We start from the raw sequence: 21,410 nt of genomic DNA on the forward strand, positions 1-21,410 counted from the left end.
GTTCCGTAGAAAGAATATTTAGCAGTTATTAATGACGGTTTGATATCTTATTCAATATGTGTACTCTTTAGATCAAGTAGGATTTTAAATGACCAATAAAACCATTTGAGTACGTTTCTGCATAAATTTGAAAAATTTAAAACAGTTTTTCTTAGATATCTATGTTCGTTCTATTTTCAGATTACGATTTGTAGTCAAAGTTATTGAAGATAAAAACAATAAATATAGATTTATGATCCAATGTAAAAAGCAGTAAATCAGGGTTTTTCTTTATACAATACTTTATACACTCGTTAAGCGTTAAACATTTTACTCAACAATTACACAACCTGTGTTTAGATTAAAGTTTTGACTTTTAAAACGAAATCGTTTAACATTTTTTTCCGAATTGAAAAGACAAAACCCTAATAATTTAAGATAATTCACTTGTGCTGTATAAGTAATGTAAAAGACCAGAAATGATTACTCCCTAACGAGTTTATTCCGAATAATGTACGAGCTCTTGTTGTACAGAAAAGCCAATAACAAAAAACAGTGTAAATTTTACAGCACTTTCTAATAGCTTGGTATAGCTTTAACTGAGCGTATTTGATCAAACTGCGTGCCGCAAATCAGCGAATGAACTATTGAATCTCTGCTCTAAATCATCAGCGGATCTTCGATACCACGCATTTCCCGGTTGGTTGAACCTTCCTTCCTACAAATACGTCAAGATCTAGATGTCTCCTTTTCCGATTGACACGCTATTAATTCTCTGCCTCGGCTTCGGATTTGGTGGATAAAAGTAAAACCCAATGACGACAACTTTCATTGCTACTTTGGGAAATACGTAGTTTAAAATTACCGCGAAAACTGAAGCATCGTTATCAGAGTTATTAATTTGGCGCTGTTCACAGGTGTATTACGGAACGATCGACCAATTAATGATTTTAGTAACTACGCATACAAGCGAGTCCAAGTTAAAGGTGACATTTTACAATTGGTTCCACAAATATATTGGTTGTTAATTACCGGAATTATCCGCTTTCCTGTCGACGTATTGATAATTGACAATGGGTATAAAATAAAAGTGAGTGTATGAGTAGAAATCAGTTGATGTAACGAAGTGGTCATTGGATTCATAAAGACATACTCAGGTAATAGTTTTACAATATTTTTAGGAAATACGACTACAAATTTTACTGGAACGGTTAATGAAGGTTTAATTATATATTATCTTCAGATATTTTTTAGAATTATGTTTGGCTGCTTTGTATTTTTTTTATCCTACATTTCTTAATTCATACGAATGGTAAAAAAATACTTTCTTTGCTTGTAAATAAAATATTTTATTCTGTTAAGGTACTGACAAAATAAAACAAAAAAACACACAAACAAAATAAATAGACTTTAATATTTTTATACATTAAATTTTAGAAAAATGTCACAAAGAGTTTGATTTACGAAAAAAAAAAAAAAAAAAAAAAAAAAAAAAAAAAAAAAAAAAAAAAAAAAAAAATAAACTGATTTTTTTTACATTACGGTTAAGATATTCTTTAATAATAGAAACGAATGTTACATTATGTGACTAATTTTCAAACTATGCCCAATGAGCCAAATCGCTAAACAATTCCAATGTTTTTTTTAGCACTGGTTCTCTGTTAAAAGCTTTAATGCGTATTTCATTTTAAACCCCTTCCATTTTTTGCTGTTTTCAGATGTTTCGGCTTGCTTTTAACCCGGCGGCATTAAGATTTTAAATCAGTAAAGCGAAAGGGAAATGTGAGCAGTAAAATAATTAATTGTGTAACAAAGTTACATTACATTAATTCCGAAAATTTGCGACGCGACGTGTTGGGTGAAAATATTTGTGCAAATAAAAATAAAAAAAAAAAAGAAATTGATTTTTCAAATTAAGAAGGAATAAGTAATTTCAGTGTATGCTGTCATGTTATATGACATAATCACAGCATTAGTTGTTGTCTAATTCATAAAAGGATCATAGCTTTTGAGAAACAAAAGACACTAAAATACCATATGAAAGAGCGGATATTCCATTACTAATGACAAGAGTATTATGCATGTCACGTTAAAGAAAGCTGACTTCGCATTTAATATCTTGGTAGCATACTAATTGAATAGATTTCTTAAAAGTGAAACAGTATTACCACCTATTAATATCAGTATATCTAATGAAATAGACAATACTGATAGTCTAAGAATGCTATCAAAAACAAGAAGGACATGATAAGAGGTAGACGGAATTTTCTATTATTAAAAAAAAACATTTAAGTGCAAACGATTGCATTAAACTTTCAATAGCTTTGTTACTCGTAATCGCAACTGATAAAGGGTTAAAAGAAACCCAATTTGAAATTTGATAAAACACATCTATCGGTATATTTAATCGACATTTTAAAATTGAACTAGTGTCTATCTAAACACATGCGGATGCAGAAATAAGAGAAAATCAAAGTATTATGAAGCAGGAATGTTAGATACATGGTAATATTACATACCGTATTAGCCTTAAAACGCAACAGGAGCTTTGGAACGTGTAATATGCCATTAAATATTCCAGGATAAATATAAATAAATAAAGGTTTATATACAGATATTAACAAAAATATCAATATGTTTTGCAAAGTTGTACACACGCACACATTTGCCAGTTAGATTAATATGACAACTTTGCAAGCAGGAAAATTATTCATAAAGAATAAAATTCAGTAGGATTAAGAAGTTCATTCTACTAAATTCAAAAGAAAGAAATCGACATAACCCGTATTTGAATAGTCAGTAAGGACAACATTAAAAACCATCTTCCAACAAATGAGACTGCAAAGCATATAGTCTGCCAATCAAACATTCTCATAGTCTGTACAACCAATAATTATTAAGAAAAGCGCACACTGTTTAATATAGATCATTGACAAAATATCTACGATATGATTGACGTGTTGAACAAATACGGATAATGTCAATCTTAATTGAACATGATAAAACATTTAAATTTGTTGGATATTGGTTTGTACACGCAAGCCGTAATATAAGAAAAACTAAATGGCAAAAATGAGAATAAATTCTGATGGGCATTCAGAAAAGAGAGTATTTATTGTAGATGAAAACGATTTGAAAAAAATTGTCATCTATATGACTGCGCTTTAAAGAAAACTAAGGAAATTTGCTTAATTGAATTATGATCCCATGATAGTTAAGCCATAGGCGTCTCTATAGCGTTTTGAACAATTTCCTCCCACGGGACAAGAACTTTATAATTCAAGTGCATAATAATGAATGCCACTGAACCTTGATGCTGTGGCGTTTCGTCTGAATGTGTATAGCGAAGTGAATTGAATAGACACACGTATTGTCCATATAATGATTTTTCAGTCCATCGTTTATATCAATAATATCAAAAGTTATTTATTCTATTGACCGTTTCAATACCTGCAAAATGTCATTAATTTTAACGTTAATACCTTGGAATTAAAACATAATAATTATATGAAGTCGATAAATTGAGGGATCTTTCCTATTGCAGGAAATGTTGAAATAAGATAAATACTAGATTGACATATTCGCCTTCTATCTGAAAGTACCAGGCCCCAATTTCACGAATATGCTTACCATATTAATAAGTAATTGTTTAGCTAAGTCTGTTATTTCAAATGCTTGTTTTTGCCCTTTATTTGTCTTCATTGTTGACTTTTTCATCTATATTAGAACCATATATAACTCTTTCATAGATCAGAACACAACAATTCTAAATTTTACAGAAAACGAAGTATAGAAATAAGAAATATAATAAAGCAAGTACTTAAGATCATTATATCGTGTCTTGATGTAATATCATGCTTGCGCGTCTGAAATAAGTACTGCAGATAAATACTACTTACTATACTATAATTTATCTATAAATAAATTGTTATAGAAAAGGTCAACATTAAATATCAACTACTTAAGCAATAGCACGATTTCGAAATAACAGACTTAACTAAGTAATTAATTAAGTTTTATTTCGTGAATTTGGGGCCAGATACTCAGAACTATCGTTCAGTGACTTATACGTATCATGAAAATTACGTTTTATTCATTTACGTACTTTCATTTAGCGTGCGCCCAAAAATGTTTCTGTAAAACATGTATTTTTATAATTGTACAAAAGTATCGTTTTAAAATAGGCCCCAAAAAAAGAAATCTCTCCAGGAAATAATGAAAAAGGTATTTTAAATTTTTGCAACTGAAAACGCATAGCAACAAACGACAAAAATGTCATTTAATCATCGGTTTTTGAAGAAATCAGTTGCCATTAAGGCATTGTAGGTTTTGGATCCAAGTACACATACTTGTATGAGTAGAAATAAGCATTCGAATACGTTTCCACATACAGCAGAGTAAAAGTCAAACTTAGGTTTATATAAATTGCCCGGTATGTCCCTGACAACATCTATTTCTTCACCAATTTACAGACATGTTCTTCAGTCGTTATTTATTGACAGAAATTAATACATTTGATAATGTTCCACGCTGTCCAATTTACACTTGATATAAGTGTGTCCTTTTATGAACAAGAACCAAAGTTCCGTCTTTGTCTCCACTAAAAATGTTACTATAAAGAACTTTTTGATGATGATGATAATAATAATAATAATATTAATAATAATAATAATAATGGTCAATCTTTCAGGAGGATACCTTATAATTGCAAATGAAATAAGAAATTTTTTGATAGGTCTAACGACAAGTCGTGATAAAATACTGATTAAAATGTTAAGTAAATCTTATTCGAGTTCACAGTCTTTAAGGGATATTATATAGCTGTGATAAGATATCGACGTTTGAGATGATACGTCTGTAGAACTATTTTACTAGAGCTATGTTCTCACAATGTTGGAACATGTAAGTATTTATCTAAAAGTTAAGAATTTAGATATGGAAAATGGCGCCAATATAAGGTAAACTGTCAAGGCAAACGTCACTCTGTAGAAACTAATATTTCAATAGCCTTTGTTCAATTGAGAACTATTAAGATTAAAAAAATTATACTTTATGCAAAAGCAATATTCAGGTTATCTTGAAACTACACCAACGTAATCACATCAGTAAAAACTTTGAAATGCAAGTGCAAATGACAACAACAAAATATAAAGAAATATTGTTGTACTCAAGGACTACTTTGTGATGCATAGCTCTCCGGATGTGTTTGGGGTTTTCCGTGCTTCGGGGAAATCTACCCGCACCTTACATTTTTTGTTGTACTCAAGATTAATTCAAAACCGTTTTTAGCGGTTTTCGTGACACTTTTGCATTAAATAAGACATTGGCTTGATTTACTAATCTTAATTACATTCAAACATCTATTGTGTTAAAGAATTAATGAGGTTATTGTAAAAAATGATTAATGTTAGCATTTTCCCGTTATTTATAACAAACCTTTATGATATATAGCTTAAAAAAGACGAAAATAGGAAAAGTCCAATCATTCTGAATATACTGAAGGGTAATATGTGTAATATATATTGCTGTCATTTGTCTCTAACAGAAGCGATAGAAAATACACAATGTTTTATTAAAGGTATTTTAAGTATACATTAAACTGTTGATGAAATAAGATACTACTTTTGTCAATGCAGAATTTTTGGCAATTGCAATGCAAAAACGAGCAATTTTATAAATAGTTATCATTATATATCACGACTGTTTCTGAAAATTACCTTCTTTTTTTCATTCGTAATATCAGCCCCCGCACATACGGACGCGTAGCTAACACTCTCGACATAAAATGCATTTTGGATTCCATGTTTTAACCACCGCAAGGCTCTTTATATCATTTAACCATTTCTCTCTACAATTTGTAATTTACAGGGAAACAAATTTCACATTTATTAGACAAGCGCGAAAGTGTAAAACTCAATTAGAGTTGTAAAAAGTGTCAGTAGCATGCTATTTCTTATAAAAAGTGTGTGGTTATTTACTTTAGCTTTTTGAATTATTGTAATTAGGGGAAAAAAGCGTAAATATAACTTTCAAGGAAATGCAAACGTGGCTCAAGTCTGTATATGACAGTTGCTGGCAGATACTTCGCCAACTCCGTGATATTATGTTTGTTTTATTGCATGTTTGCCAGTTAATCCTTACCCTGCTAAATTTTTATAATGAACTAGTCCAACTTTCAATTTGGACAGTGCCATTAACTGTTAAAACGGGTGCTTACCAAAAAGATACTGAATGGTGAACTGATCATGATCTACACTGGTCGCAAAGGCAGAATCAATCGTTTATCATTAACCAGAAGTAATATATATGTATAGATTTCATGACTCCAAAGAACTCTTTTCAGTTGATAATTAATTTTTAATGAACTTAAATGTTGCGGAAATTACAAAATAGAAAATATTAATCACACACAAACTAATGCACCGATAAATTATTGATAGCGCTAATCACAAATGACAACTAAAGGCGAAGCAATTATTTTGCCAAACCCAATGCGAAGATATAATGTTAAAATCTGATTGTCGATATAATTTTATTTGGGTCCAGTCCTGTCTTTGCATGGACCAATATTTAGTAAGTAATAACTAACTACTGTATGATCCATTAATTCCCGGAACAAATTCAGTCACGTTTTCCTGAATTCTCATTACATTAAATATCAGACAATACCATTGATATTATAAACAGTCTTAAGTATTCCAAGGGTGGTGATATGAACTTTTTGATTTTTTCAGAATATCTTGATAAGCTTTCAACTGATCGCCAAAAATGACAGGGGTATTTTCAATTGTAAATTCAAGCAATGTTTTGAATGGTTTGTTAAAACTTTTTGGATATCTTACTTATCACTCTAGAAACGTGTCCGTACACTGATTTGTGAGGAAGCCATCCAGCTGGCTTACGGAAGGTCGGTGGTTCTACCCGGGTGCCCGCTCGTGATGAAATTATGCACGGAGGGGCACCTGGAGTCTTCCTCCACCATTAAAGCTGGAAAGTTGTCATATGACCTAAGATTGTGTCGGTGCGACGTTAAACCCAACAAAATAAAAATAAAATAAATAAAGTACACTGATTTTGTAAAATGTCTAATACAAATATTTAGAATGTGGATATGTAAACTAGTTATTAAACATTGTCATGCTTGAAACATGTGTTACGAAATATACAGAAACTATCAATAATAACATTCAACTGTCAAAGACTGTTTCTGCCGATACCGCATATTAATATAATGTATTAAAGCTCAATGCAAGCATCTGTTACATACATATGTTTAAGAAATAATCAGCTTCACGGTTATTTTTAAACCGCTTCGTGGACATTACATTTTATTGGTATAAAATACATTTTATTGGTATAAAATGATAATGAAAAACAAAACATCTGATAGTGGAAACATAGACATTAACAGACATCTCTTGCATTCACCAGTAAAATAAGGATCGTAACAAGGCATGTTATTTGATACCATACCGGAGCTCAGGGGCCGTTTTCATAAAGCATCTTAAGTATAAGTTTTGACTTAAGTTGAAGATTTTACTTAAGTTTGTGGTGATTTCAGCTTAAGTCTAAGTAAAAATCTTAAGTCCTATTCATAAAACAGCTTAAACTTAAGCTACGTAAGAAATGATTAAAGCCAGAAAACAAAATGCCGTCGTGAGTACGACTAAAGTGTTGTTTTTCAGATAAAAGCACTTTAAACATAACTGTGCATGTTGTATCTGTAAGTAAATATTCAATTTCTTATACTTATACTTAAGGTGCTTTATGAATACGGCCCCAGATCAGTATAAGAATAACTAAAAAATCTAGTACGTTTGGACCGAAGCTGCATGTGTTGGGTGGGTATATTGTATATATATCTTGGTTCAATTGTTACAAATTATTATTATCATTTTTTTTTTTCATTTTCAGATTGGATCTTAATCGCCGGTCCGTCTTTTTAGTTTAATCTGACATTATTCGCATAATTATTCTATTGATACAGTGAATCTCTTTCTCTCTCTCTCTCTCTCTCTCCCTCTCTCTCTCTATCCCCTCTCTCTCTCCCTCCCACTCACAGCACAGAGCAATTTTTTTTTCCAAATATATTGAAAAAACTTATGGTACCTAGGTTATTAATGATAAATAAGATTCAATGGACAACTATTATCCTATGGTCAGAAAACAAACAGCTATAAAGCTGCTGAACTGAATAAAGAATATATTTATATATACAACTGAAATGTTTCCCTTGAAGTATCCGGACCAGTCAATGTACTTTATAGGATAAAGAAAGTAATCCTATGTCAACGACTCAATTATTTATTGTCTAAAGAAGATTTAATTAGGTTTAGTTCTTAGATTGATAAAATGAATCACAGTGGTTTTTCCCGCAGAATTCGTTATGTTGCTATCAGGCGCAATTGAACAAAACATATAGGTGTTCTATTGCCCACTTAATTGATTATTTCAATTCAGTTACCATAAAAGGTATTGAATACAATTGTCCCTTTTTCGGGTAGAAAATTTGAGGTTTAAGTGATACATGTATAAATAAGGATTTACGCACATTAAAACTGATCCAGATTTAAACCCGAGCCTATTATATAATAGGACAATAGTCACTCATGCTGTAAAAGTACAAATATTGCTAAATAAATCTAATAAAAACCTGCATGTCACAAGAAGCCGTTACATACAATTGTATTTATGCTGTTCTACAAGGCATTAAGTGTTGCAGACGCTCTCTGTCAGACGTTAGTATCAAATTATAGAATGATAAGCACATTATACATTCTTTAAAACAGTCGGATGAAATACAGTTGAGGGAGAATTCAATAAATTGTCTGCAGAAAAAAAGGCAGGGTTTCTCTGCACTTGAGATAGTTTGAACGGAGTTGGCAGTTAGAGCGTTACGTTATTATCATACGTTTGGCGTTTTTGTTTTTTTTTTCACAAAAAATTAATTTTATCATAATTATGTTATTGCATTTGATATCCTAGGATCAAACTTTGATTACTGTGTTCGCCATGATTTAGACTGTACATATTTGCGTTTTATCTAAGCCAGACAAAATAAGTAACTAATATATTTTGAAAATATATTACCCTGTGTGAAATATAAGTTTATGATCATCGGAAAATACTGAAAAAAAAATGTTTTCGTTTTCTATCTGTTGCATCGAGGGTTGTAAGAAAAAGTAAGTAAAACACTAACAGAGATCCAGTAGAAAACAACTATGTTCAAAGATAACATACTCCCAAAACACCACAAAGCTTACAATGACGTCTGGATGTATACATAGATAAATACAAAGAAAAAGTACAAAATAGACAAAAGACAGAAAATATCAAAGTTACACAGAGGTGCACCGTTATCAAATGGTCATTGCCAAACAGCAGTATAAACCGGTTGATCGTTTTAATCCTGATCATATTCTAAAGTTTCGGGACAGTGTAGATAAATATGTCTTCCACCAGGCGAGACCCTTCCCTTACTCACGGATAAGAACAAAAGATACGGCATGTAAACCACACATATGCTCACATAGATATCTCTTCTAACGAATCATATAGTTACATGTATATGCTCAATACCTTTGCAGAAAACAGAGCAACAGGAGCAGCGCTTAAAAGGGCCTTACAAAACAGATCAGAAAACAAGTATATCAAAGCAGCGTCATGCTAGTTAGTAAGGGTTTCTATGATCTAGTCCTACATGGTCAAAGAATATCAAAACTTATAATGTTGATTGTATATGATTTAAAGAAGTCTATGATTTGGAAATATAAATATATTTATAATATCAATATATTATTGCTAAGAAGTTAAAGAACCATTTTATCGTGGATACAAAAACAATTATACAAGAGCTACTTGTAAACGGACATAAGGTCTATAAGGTTACAGATTCTTGAATTCGATTATGCGAGCCAACAAATTGTATTTATGCCATATATTTAAGCATTATGCATGATCACACGCATTGTTATACCCTGTTTATTGGACGGGCTTGTGATAAATATTATATTTTCGTAAATATTGATTTTAAAATTTTCATACTTTTTAAGTCATCAGTACGTAGATTGGGCATGTAGTTTTCTGGATCAGGTAAGATGCTCTGTCCTCTATATATAATCATACTCCGGTCTCACCCTTTGATGCTTTTGCTTTAAAACCAAGTTAAACTATATTATAAAAGCAATTCTAAAATATTTAGTAAAAGCTATATACCTTTCCGTAGAAAAGACAATGTAACTGATTTATCTCAAATGCTAGATCATACAAAACGTGTTTCCCATTGGGCAATAATCAGTATCACATTTTTGTTTGTATTTTTGTCGGATTAAAGTACAATAACCTTTCTGATATGAAAATGTTTCGGATAATATTTGACAATTTTGTTGAATGTAGTTATATGTGATAAATATTAGGTTGAAAATCAGTATACTGGCACTTTACAAAAGAAATGATTGCCGATACTACGGCTAATTAAAGATCCAATACTAAGGAAAGTGAACATTTTAATTTCTTTTAAAAAAGAAAAGAAACTATTTCATTTTATTGGAAAATGAAAGTTGGTATGTAGAAATTCGAAATAAATCGCAGTATATGTACAATTATTTTTCTATGAAGTAAGAAGAAAGTTAAAAAGACCTGGGGGGTCATTCTGTCGATTCATTGAAATTTCAACATAATACACATACATTTCTTTGAGTTCCAAAGACCTTCTGTAAATTTTGACCTGCCAATCTTCATTATTTAGTGTCTTGCAGAAGTCTATGCACTGGCTAGGAAAAAAATTGCCAACTCACTTTTCCTTAGTAATGGACCTTTAATATTTGTATCTTCAGAGATTCATTTGATTTAAAGCAGTAAAAGGAGATCTTTGGTAGAGTATCTGTTCAATACTTGTAGACACATATTAAATACAAATTATTAGAAAAAGTAAATCGTAATCTCAGTATGAAAATTTTATTGCCAAGAGCGGCAATTAATCAGATATGATTTTGTTTCTCTTCATTTTCTGATAGAAACAGAAACATCGTGATGTGCTGAGGATCTTTAAAGCCCCATAATGTCTTTTGTCACATTTTGCATTTGAACGTAAAATACATTTCTTTCATAAATCCTATTTCCAATAATGGCTTTCTTAACATTACTCAAAGGTATGAATATTGCGGAAGATGCTAGAATGTTTTATTGAATCTATCTATTGTTTTTTATTACCTCTCTTTATGTCTCTAACTATAACAGTTCATGTGCAATAATAAATGTAATGCTTTTCTTATCATGTAATTAAGCATAACGTCTACTTGGAAAACAGTTTAATCAGTTTTTACGATAAAAATTTAAAGCAAATATGGACCTTTAACAAATCAGTATTTGCGAACACATTCAGAGAAAATCGGTAGCTTAGTTTGCCTTTAATAATTTCAATCAATTTATTTTATGATTTGACTGGTAGTTTATTCTGAACACGATTACCAAAGAACCTATAACTCATTAAAACTGTTGACGTTTATTTAATTAAAACAATCTATTTAAAAAAAAAAGCTCTGTGTTGTCATGAAAACATATTTTTCTGCTATAATGCTGCATGACGTTATTTTTTATATAAACGCATCTTGAATCTCCTTATATATTCCTTTTAAAATATATTATGTTTACAATGGTGTCACTCATAGCCAGACTTCATTTTGATTTCAAATCATAACATTAATTAAATGACCTGAAAAGAAGAGAAAAGTAAGAGCCATGTACCTTCAGCGAGAGATGTTACCTTTCATATTTTGCTTGCTGTAAAATCACATCGAAATTACATGGCTGAGCCCTGATATTACTACATAAATGAAAACTGAGATTTACGCTAACCAGTACAACATACCTTATTCCTTTTTTACTCTAAAAATGTAAAAGATACATCAGCAATGGAAATATAAGTAAAAAGAACGCATGTTTTGGATCTTTATTATTTTCACAAGTGTTTCATGGCTCCTACGCAGGTTTCTTTAGTATCGCATTAGATTTAATGTCAGAAATAAACTAGTGTTGTTTCATAGATATTACATTAAGTCTAAATATTTCCATGCGATGTTTTAATGTCAGCTGAAATAAGGTCATTGTTTTCTGACATTTTGCTTTCATAACTGTATATGTTACAATGACTAATTGCACTTTGTAAATCTTTTAATGACTACGCGATTCCATAGAGATGAATTATCCCTTTTTCTGTATTGATCCGTCCGAGTACTCGTCAAGATTAAAATAGGAATGACCTTTTTCTGTTATTTGCGGGAGTAAGACACATTGTTTGTAAGTCAACAGAAAAGGTTAAGCGTATTAACAAAATACAAATTGAAGATATACAGGGACATTGCTAAACAATTCAATAGAAATATTTATAAATATATCTAAAGTGTAATGTCAATACACCTTTTAGAGAATCTGCTGGCGTTATACTAGTATCTCAAGTGCTGCTGTGGTGTCGTTTGTGCATTAAACAATGAGTAGGTTACCACATGTTTTATTTAGTTTTAGTCAAATCGGTTTTAATGAAATAAAACCTAAATGAAGTTTTATAGACCTTTTATTCGTGACAGAGATAAAAAAAATATTTTGCAAATTTTATATGATATTGCGATTAATTTTTATCTAGGAACATAGGGACAATAACTAGAATTTGTATAGACTATCTATTCTTGTGCTATTTCCTTACATACATTTTGCAAACAGTTTAACACATTTTAAGTATTTTCTACAAAACAGTCACATAGCAGTTCTGAACGAAGGTTTAACTTAATAACAAAATGAACATCTCGTATAAAACATTCTAATAACACCAACAATGCTCTAATCATCACAACAATGTTATGCTGATTTCATGTCGGCGTGATATTTAGCGCCATGCACGCATCGAGTATTAGCGCTTTTAAATTTGATCACTTATTTTACTTAAAAACATGTTTAAATAGCATAATTAGCATAACTGTTTTAATTATTTTACACACACACGGAATTGGTCATTAGCTGTGCAGAATAATCCGCCATCATTGGTGACCTAATGGAACTATTTCGCAAGACGTATTACCATTTCCAGTCCTGGCGTGTATAATCAAAGGAACGTGGCAACCTACCATTTTGTGCCATACATGCGCCAATAAACGCATCTATCATATTGAATGTAAATGTTTCAATAAAAGAGATATTAGAATCGAAATAATTTATAGCAAAACTGTGTTTGAACACAATTTATACACTAGGACGGTTATACGTCGTACAAAATAGTTTCACGAGGGCGCATAATTACACCAAACGTATAACCGCACATCGTGTATAAATAGTATTAAAACACGCTTTTGCTGCAAATTATTACTTAAATATTATAACTTAAGCATAGATTAAAAACTGTCAAATGTATCAGATCAACATATTTCAAAGTGTTCTCTCAACAAAAGGCATAAAGAAGGCAACCTCTGTTTGTTTGACAAAGGCATAGTTGCAATCAGTAGAATCTTCAGACGCATGCAGAATGTATCTATTTATAACTTTTCTAAATTTTATACACCATTGACCTTCATTCAACTTTCCTCTGACCTCGGGGTTGAGTTTGGGTGCACGGCGTTTGCCGCTTTGGGAAATCCGCTGCTGTATCTTTGGTAGCTGACTGTTATAGGGCGGTGCTCGGCTCTGTTTCTGTGTTTGTTCTTATCTTCTACGTTATTTACATGTTTTACTTTATTTATATGAACGCGTTTGTGTTAATCTTGTAAACACCCATACAGACATGGGAGGAAGCGTCCGTGAAACTTGAAATAATTAGATGCAGATTTTGCTGTTCAACTGAACATAAGACTTACATGAGTGGAGATAGCTATATATTTAGAATATATACTCGGTATTGTTACAATTAAAACATTATGTCATGTTGTCACCGTTTCAAAAACAATAGCATGCAAAGTTGTACTCGAAAGGGATCGTGTAAAAACAAATTATGGCATGTCTTTGAGCTGTACAACCAGAGGATGCGCATCGTTTAGCTTATGTCATATAACACAAGTTCAACCACGTGCATGAAACCTATGACTGTGGGAATATTTTTTTCTTTTGCATGGTGGTAATTATGTGTAGTTCAAAAGCTACATATCTAAATATATATCTCTACGTGATTTCCTTAGCGGATTTATAAATACGTGATATCTCCTCTAAACTATTGATTTATAAGAAAAATATGCCATTCACTCCTATGAAATCTCTTTAACGAGACTAGAATAAAATAATATACTATCACATTTATCAAGAACTGAACATAATAGATCGTATACACTGTCTGCAAGTGATTTATGCAGCCATTTATGATGATACTTGTATAAACAATTATGCAATTATAGTGCCTGTAATATATTAACCTTTAGCCTGCTGGCAGCAAGTGTTTCTGCCTTTGCAACCAGTGCAGACCAAGATCAACCTGCACATCCGTGCAGACTAATCATGGTCTGCACTGCTGGCTATTCAGTCAGTAAATTTTCAGTGAACACCGCTTTGATAAACAAGCGGTACTGCCCAAATTGAATGATGGACCAACCCGTTTTAGAAATTTAGTAGGGTAAAAGTTAAGATAGATACAACTATGGGTTAAGGTAAAGGAATGGACAGTAAATTGAATCATTACTTGTATCCCTGAACAAAATGAGGAAGGAACCGGTCTGATACTCAGCATATTACGTATATGGCAGTGCGGATCTCATATTCAATACTTTTCACATTATTTTTAAAATTATCTTTCCAAAACTGTTCAAATTTTACAAATTCTAACTATATATACTTTCCGCTTGATACCACTGCAGATACCTACTGACATGAAATAAATATAACGTACAATTTTGATGACCTAAATGACAATTATTACCGTAACGTATTTTGGCCTTTTATTACATCTTTATTATGAAAACAGTACAAGTACAAGGAAACACTTAATTTTTGTATTTTATTACAAATTGATGGCAAGCAAATAGTTCTAATTTAAAATTGTTATGGCGTGAAACATTTATCTTTATGCGGATCTCTGTGTAATATACATGGTGTACATTTAAACACGGTGTGTTACTGTACTTTACTTAAAATCACTTTCCATTCTCATAACATAATTGCTTAGGCATATAAGACAGATGTCTTTAAGCACACTTTGGGTAATTACCGTGTGTAGTACACTGGCTATTGATTTTATATATTTGAATTGAATACACATATATGACAGGGATTTGCATTCTTTACTTAATGCCTATTCTAGTTGACTATTCTAACTTGGATTGGCTTGTTGTGTGTTTCCTTTTCTCAACTGATAAAAATATTCATACAAAACTTGATGAAAGAAGACCTGACTGTAGTTTTGGGATCATAAATCTAAACTCACTTGTATACTATTTCTGCCATTACCATTTATGTAGTATATTTACAAAAATAGGCAGACATCCATATTCAAAGATATTCTATGCATGAAAATAATTCGTTATACATGTAAAAGAACAAACACATGTTCTGTCGATTGCAGTAGATACTCGTGTAAATTTCTTTAAAACATTTAAGACTGACAGCATTGCTCACGAATTTTGAAATGTATATCATTTCAAACAGTCGTACTGTAACATAAATTCTGTTAGGTCTTGTACATTAGTAATTTCCTTACATGAATTTGATCTCACTCAAAAAGTATACCATTTTGATTTATATGCGATCAATTCTATCATATAATCCAGTGTCAAGTTATTTTTTGTCTTGTAGTTCTTCCATGTAGCAAGAAATGATAGCAAGCCATACATCGAGCGATTTATCATTTGAGGTCCAACGAATATTTCGTAACTTCTGTTTTCAGATCTTGACTTCAACCAAGCAAAATCTAGTGTTGCTTATGGACCGATCATATGGCACAAAGTATGGATTTATATAAGCAGTCACGATATATAAACATACATTGAAAAAATGAAATACAGTGTTTGCTGAAAAAGATGAGATACAATGTTTCTTTAAAACTAGAAACTATTAATGTTTTGCCCGATATTTTCCCCTTGCTATCTTTTAATCTTGAACATTTGATCATATATTTTCAGGTAGTTGTTAAGAAGGAAATATCAAAGATGAAAGTAACCACCAAAGTGTGTTGTGATGTCTTATCCCTGGTGATAATATCTCTAACGTTATTCAGTGCCTGCCTAGCTGCTCCATTAGACACATACTACCAGACAGACGATTCGGAATTAATAAATCCACAGGTAAATACTAGAAACGTTCCGAAAATGAAACAGATTTGTAAGTCCTTCTAATATCTTTAAATTATTGTGCGAATTCTTATTTGATGAAAGTTTCATTTGAAGTAATAAAAATATTTTTGAGATAGTTGTTATATCTAAACGACATTTCGTGCCAATGTAAGGAATATGTAAGGCAACAATATCAGCTGTGTTTCCGTAATACAGACGAGTGTGTAAGTGGTGTTTATACATGTATATAGAACGAACATTGTTTAATTTGATTACGAAGTTTTATTTATAAAAGTGATTATTTTTAGTTTTGTTAAATCATTATTTCACAAAACTACTAACTCCAGTATAAAATATATCTACTCGTAACATATTTATCTGAAAAAATGTTTAATAGTTTGCTCTATCAATCTATTTTTTAGCTAACGCATTGACGCTTTGAATGAACGAAATGCCGTTTTTGTTAATTATTGCATCTATTATAATACAGAAGTGACTCCGTTATCATGTGTGTCAATTTAGGTTTGAACAGTGTACTGTTTTCTGTATAAATAGAAATTTTGCCAAGCGGTAATGAGTTTAAATGGACTTAAGAGCAAACGGCTAGACGTTTTCCCCATGTGCATATTATGAAATGATAATGGAAGTGATAGGTATAGGGTGTCAACGTCTCTCTTTTGTGCTCATACCCTCCTGTTACACATATTTTACGACATGTTTTGATACAACTACATAGATACTTGAAGATACCAACTTTTAAGATAAAATAGATCTCTATAGGCCGTTTCTGACAAAACCTGTATTAGTAACAAAAGATCAAAATTGAGATAACATAATATTCATAACGAACATTCGTTTACCTGTCAAATCTGAAAATTTGAAGAAATCATCTTCATTATTTCAAGATTAACAATGCTTTTAAATAAGTCACTGAAGGCATTTAGAGACATGACGTTAAGAAAGTCATTAAAAGCAGTTTGACGTCGTCTTTTATGACGCGAATTTTTCAGATCATTTATGTAACAAATCATGCGAATCACTAACTAAACAGTTTAAAACGATTTTTCTGAAAAAATAAATTAACCGTGTATTCTTGGTTTCATCATAGGCTTTTTATCAATATTCCTCTATATTGTACATGGGTGCTTTAGAATGTCTGTCGCCCTGTCAATACGAATAACATTTATTTGTAAAATACGGTAGAATGTGCTTTCATTTAGATAACTGAATTATAATATACTAGTTCCAAGTTTCTGCATGAACATTAGTAAGCAGTGATTTCCCAGTATTTGAAACTACTTATAAATTATGAATAATCATATTATGTCACTAATACAGGTTTTCTCATGAAACGGCCCATATGTATTCATATATGATGCTGTATGCTGTGTTTACGTTATTTTCCAGAGATTGCAGCTTCTCAAAGAACTTAAAGATATGATAGAACTAGAAGAAAGAAACAAACAAGAGGAAATGGGTAAAACCTTTGTACAAAGTAATGACGCCACAGGGCTTATGAGAGTTATGCCACAGAAGAGATTTCGACCATTCCGGACACAGACACGCGGAGGTAGTTGTATTTTATCCATGTTTCATATTGATTATTTTGGCTGACTCACTTCAATCTGTTTTAGTAATGTAAGATAGATATGATTCGCAATCTAAATGTAAAAGATGGCAATCGTTTCTGGTTGATAATATATTCGTACAGTATAACAGATTAATGTATCCGATAGCTATTTTGGAAAAATTATGCAAAAGATTTTAATTTTAACAATGACTATTCTAATTTCATTAATTATTGATTATAATTTATTATACCTTAAACTACTTTAAGTGCTATTAACAAGAATTCTTCAAACTCTTAAGATAACAATAAAATAACAGATCCTGAAATTAAATGTTTTTATAATTTGTTTTATCAGCAAAACTGATATTCAAAAAGAATCGAATTCTTATATTTTTCTCTGCGAAATATAATGAAAAAAGTAAGACTTAACATTTCAGATTGAGGGGAGATAAAACTTACAAAAAAAAGCAGTACAGTATTTCCATTTAAACAATATCAAGTTTGAATATCAATAAAATACTCCCAATATTTGTATTCTATTGATTTACGTAGACAAAAATCAAACTTTCCCCATAGTGTTATAAAATAGTTTTGATAAGGATAAAAAAAATTCATTAATCATTTTCGTAATTGCATCCCAACATTCATGAACAATAAGGGAAATATGATTTGTTTATATCAAGGCGATTCTTTTAAATATTTCTTTATGTTGCCTGTTTTCATGATGGCTCGAGCGTGACTTTACTAATCAATTACTTAATCCAGCGAATAGGGCAGAGGGCAGATATGTCTTTTTATTCAATGTCAGCTACTCCCACAAAGTAAATCAAGAAAGCCGGAAAATGTTGTGTTTAATGATTAAAAGAACGTTCAGTTTCCGGTTTCTGTGGTGGGCATGTTGAGAAATCATGAAAAAAGATTGTACCATTATATGTGATAAGTTTACTGACGTAAGATTTCTGACAAATTGGCTTGTTTTAACAGTTATCTCGGTAGAAAATGTATTTGCAACAATTCTTTTACGATGACTATAGAAAGCAAGTTATAGATTGGGCAAATAAAACAGAAGAAAAATGCCTTATATGTTCGTAAATTTGTTACTACTACTCCGTAAGGATTTATTTTTGGTCATGGTAAATTACCAATCCCTGCAGTTTAGGGACTACATCATCATTTAACATGTGACAAATGTTCTGACGTGAAATCCCATGTACCGTTTTGATTCAGTTTATTTAGATAATTTAGACCTTGTCGAAAATATATAACAGTAAGAGCTGACAACTAATGGACCTCACAGGAAATATTTTATCCTGCAATATGCTCTGTGTCACATTGTCTCCCGATAATGTGGGCTAAAACTGTCAAAAGGATCTTGCTAAATGAAAAGATTATTGTAATATTAAATTTGTGTAGGGAGGTGAAATTCTTAGAAGCGCGGAATCATCCTTTAGATGCGCCTAATCTAATAAATAACAATACTAGACATTGTAATTATATCAGAACACGTTTTTTTTCTGAAAAGGTGATTGACCTTCCTGCTAACAAGTTTTGTAATTCCTTTAAAATAAATCTAACACAACTGAAACGCATATAATGACAGAAGATTATTCGTAATTTCACAAGTTTACTTGTACGAATTTCTTAAAAAGAACTAAATTTAAACCTTGCCTATATGTATTTAATACGAAATTATTATTGTTACTAAAGGATCTTTACAAATGGAAGCATTTTTTAAAACTATGCCCCAGAAAGGTTTTAAGACACGGTTACATATGTCTAAAAAAGAAATAACCATGATAACTGACGGAACAAAATTGATTATTAAGTACAAAATTATTCCGATGCCGATAAGTTTAGAATCCATTAACATCCTTACAAATAGAAACAATGGTCCAGAATGGTTGCCTTTAATGTGGTAAAAAAGAAACACAGTTTGCGGAAATAAATTGATGATGTAGTGCAAATATATGCCAATAGACAAATGCCGATAAGATTAAAAAAAAAACAAAAACAAAAAAAAACACACACAACAAAACATTGGTCTTAAAGATCATGTCTAAGACGTGGCATAACAACATAAACAATTGAAAAGTAATATTTCAATAGATTAATATCAAGCTTTTCTGCTTGCCACAACATTTGTGTTCATGTTTTATTATAGCTGAACGGAGTTCAATCGTCTCACATGTTACTACGGAGAGAAAAGCCGGATGTGTTGATCATTATAACTTCATAAATTGCAACAGAAGTGTATCGTTAATGACAACATTGTCACGAAATTACATATTCCAGACAGGTGGTTTCATTAGTATGTTCTAAAAGTCTGCGCAACAATTTGTTACAAAATCATGACATAATTCCATTATAATTAGTAAAGCTGTAAAGTAGTCTGCAGTTTGCATTGTAATAGCAAGAACAAAATTGTAAATATATATACTTTTCTATTTATAGGTGGTGTAGCATTATGTCTTTGGAAAGTTTGCCCTGCTGCTCCCTGGCTCGTATCAAAAAGATGAGCACACATTTGCCTCAATGAGCGCAACCATGTGCTTTCAACGGTGGTACCAAAACACCTCCAAATGACTTTAAAGTGATATATTTTAGATAATAAAATTGTTCTCTTAACAAGATTAGACTTTTAAAACATTTCCCTTTTCTGCCTTTTGGACATACTATAAGATACAAATAAAATTTTTTACTTGTTTCATATTTAGAACTATGTAGTACAATTCATTATGAAAATAAAATCAATAAATATATATATGAAATAACATAATTGTTGATTATTCAATGTTTATTACCAGATGTCAACGAACAAGAGTTTTATTTACTGTAAAACATACATTTGTTTAAACTGTATACTGATATTTGTTTAGTAAAATGCAAGGTTATTGCAATCATGGTTACCGTACATGTTCTCCCTATGGCATATGATAAAAGCGTATTTTCAAGTAAATGAACAATAATCTGCAAATAACAATACATGTACTAAACCAAAATCAGTGAGGATTAATTTTACTGTCTGGATTTAAGTATTTAGAAGTCCGTTGAGATATAATCTCATTTAGTATTGGTCATGGCAAAATAATAATTTGTAAGATCACAGAAATACATTGTTCTAAAGTGAAATCGCATTTATTATTAAAATTGTCCAGACAATATGCAAAACACAATGGATTAGACTATGTCTACAACCTACGAAGCCATCGAAATGCATATTTGTTAATGTTGGTCATGTGCTAATTTATATACAACGGTAATGTGTGCTCTTATTTTCAAACTTCTAGATAATTATATTTTTATACTTCAGGAACTAGAAATCATAAATCATTATTAATTATTAAATATCCAGTAAGTGTACGGATAATAAAAAAAACTGTGAAAAGATCCTTTGCAAGGAAAGAACGCAACCAAGCGGAATTCTAATATAGTTAGAATGAATAGACTCCATATTAACAATGAAAGCTTGCATGATGAAGTAAAATGTTTCTGTTAGATAATTGTCCTCTGGAAACATTCAGGTTAAAGACACTTGTATTGTTAATTTTCAATGACTTGATATTTTTTGCGCAAGGCAAGGTCTAACTTCTTTCAAGAGCTGAATAAACCACTTTCAAATTATT

General features: G+C 31.1%; 1 protein-coding gene across 2 annotated transcripts; it reads left to right on the forward strand.

The window, feature by feature from the left end:
- The first annotated feature begins 671 nt into the window (after positions 1-671).
- On the forward strand, positions 672-20,551 carry LOC123526424 (uncharacterized). Of its 2 annotated transcripts, none has more exons than XM_045305560.2 (4): positions 672-1,136; positions 16,068-16,229; positions 17,625-17,787; positions 20,239-20,551. In XM_045305560.2, exons 2-4 carry the CDS (start codon positions 16,095-16,097, stop codon positions 20,301-20,303), a joined length of 363 nt encoding a protein of 120 aa, XP_045161495.1. In that variant the 5' UTR covers positions 672-1,136; positions 16,068-16,094; the 3' UTR covers positions 20,304-20,551. The 2 variants fall into 2 exon arrangements, with proteins under 2 accessions (XP_045161495.1, XP_045161494.1); XM_045305559.2 differs by having other exon boundaries at positions 680-1,136; positions 17,625-17,790.
- The last annotated feature ends 859 nt before the right edge of the window (positions 20,552-21,410 follow it).

Source organism: Mercenaria mercenaria, chromosome 14 (assembly GCF_021730395.1).
Source record: "Mercenaria mercenaria strain notata chromosome 14, MADL_Memer_1, whole genome shotgun sequence".
Taxonomy (NCBI): Eukaryota; Metazoa; Mollusca; class Bivalvia; order Venerida; family Veneridae; genus Mercenaria; species Mercenaria mercenaria.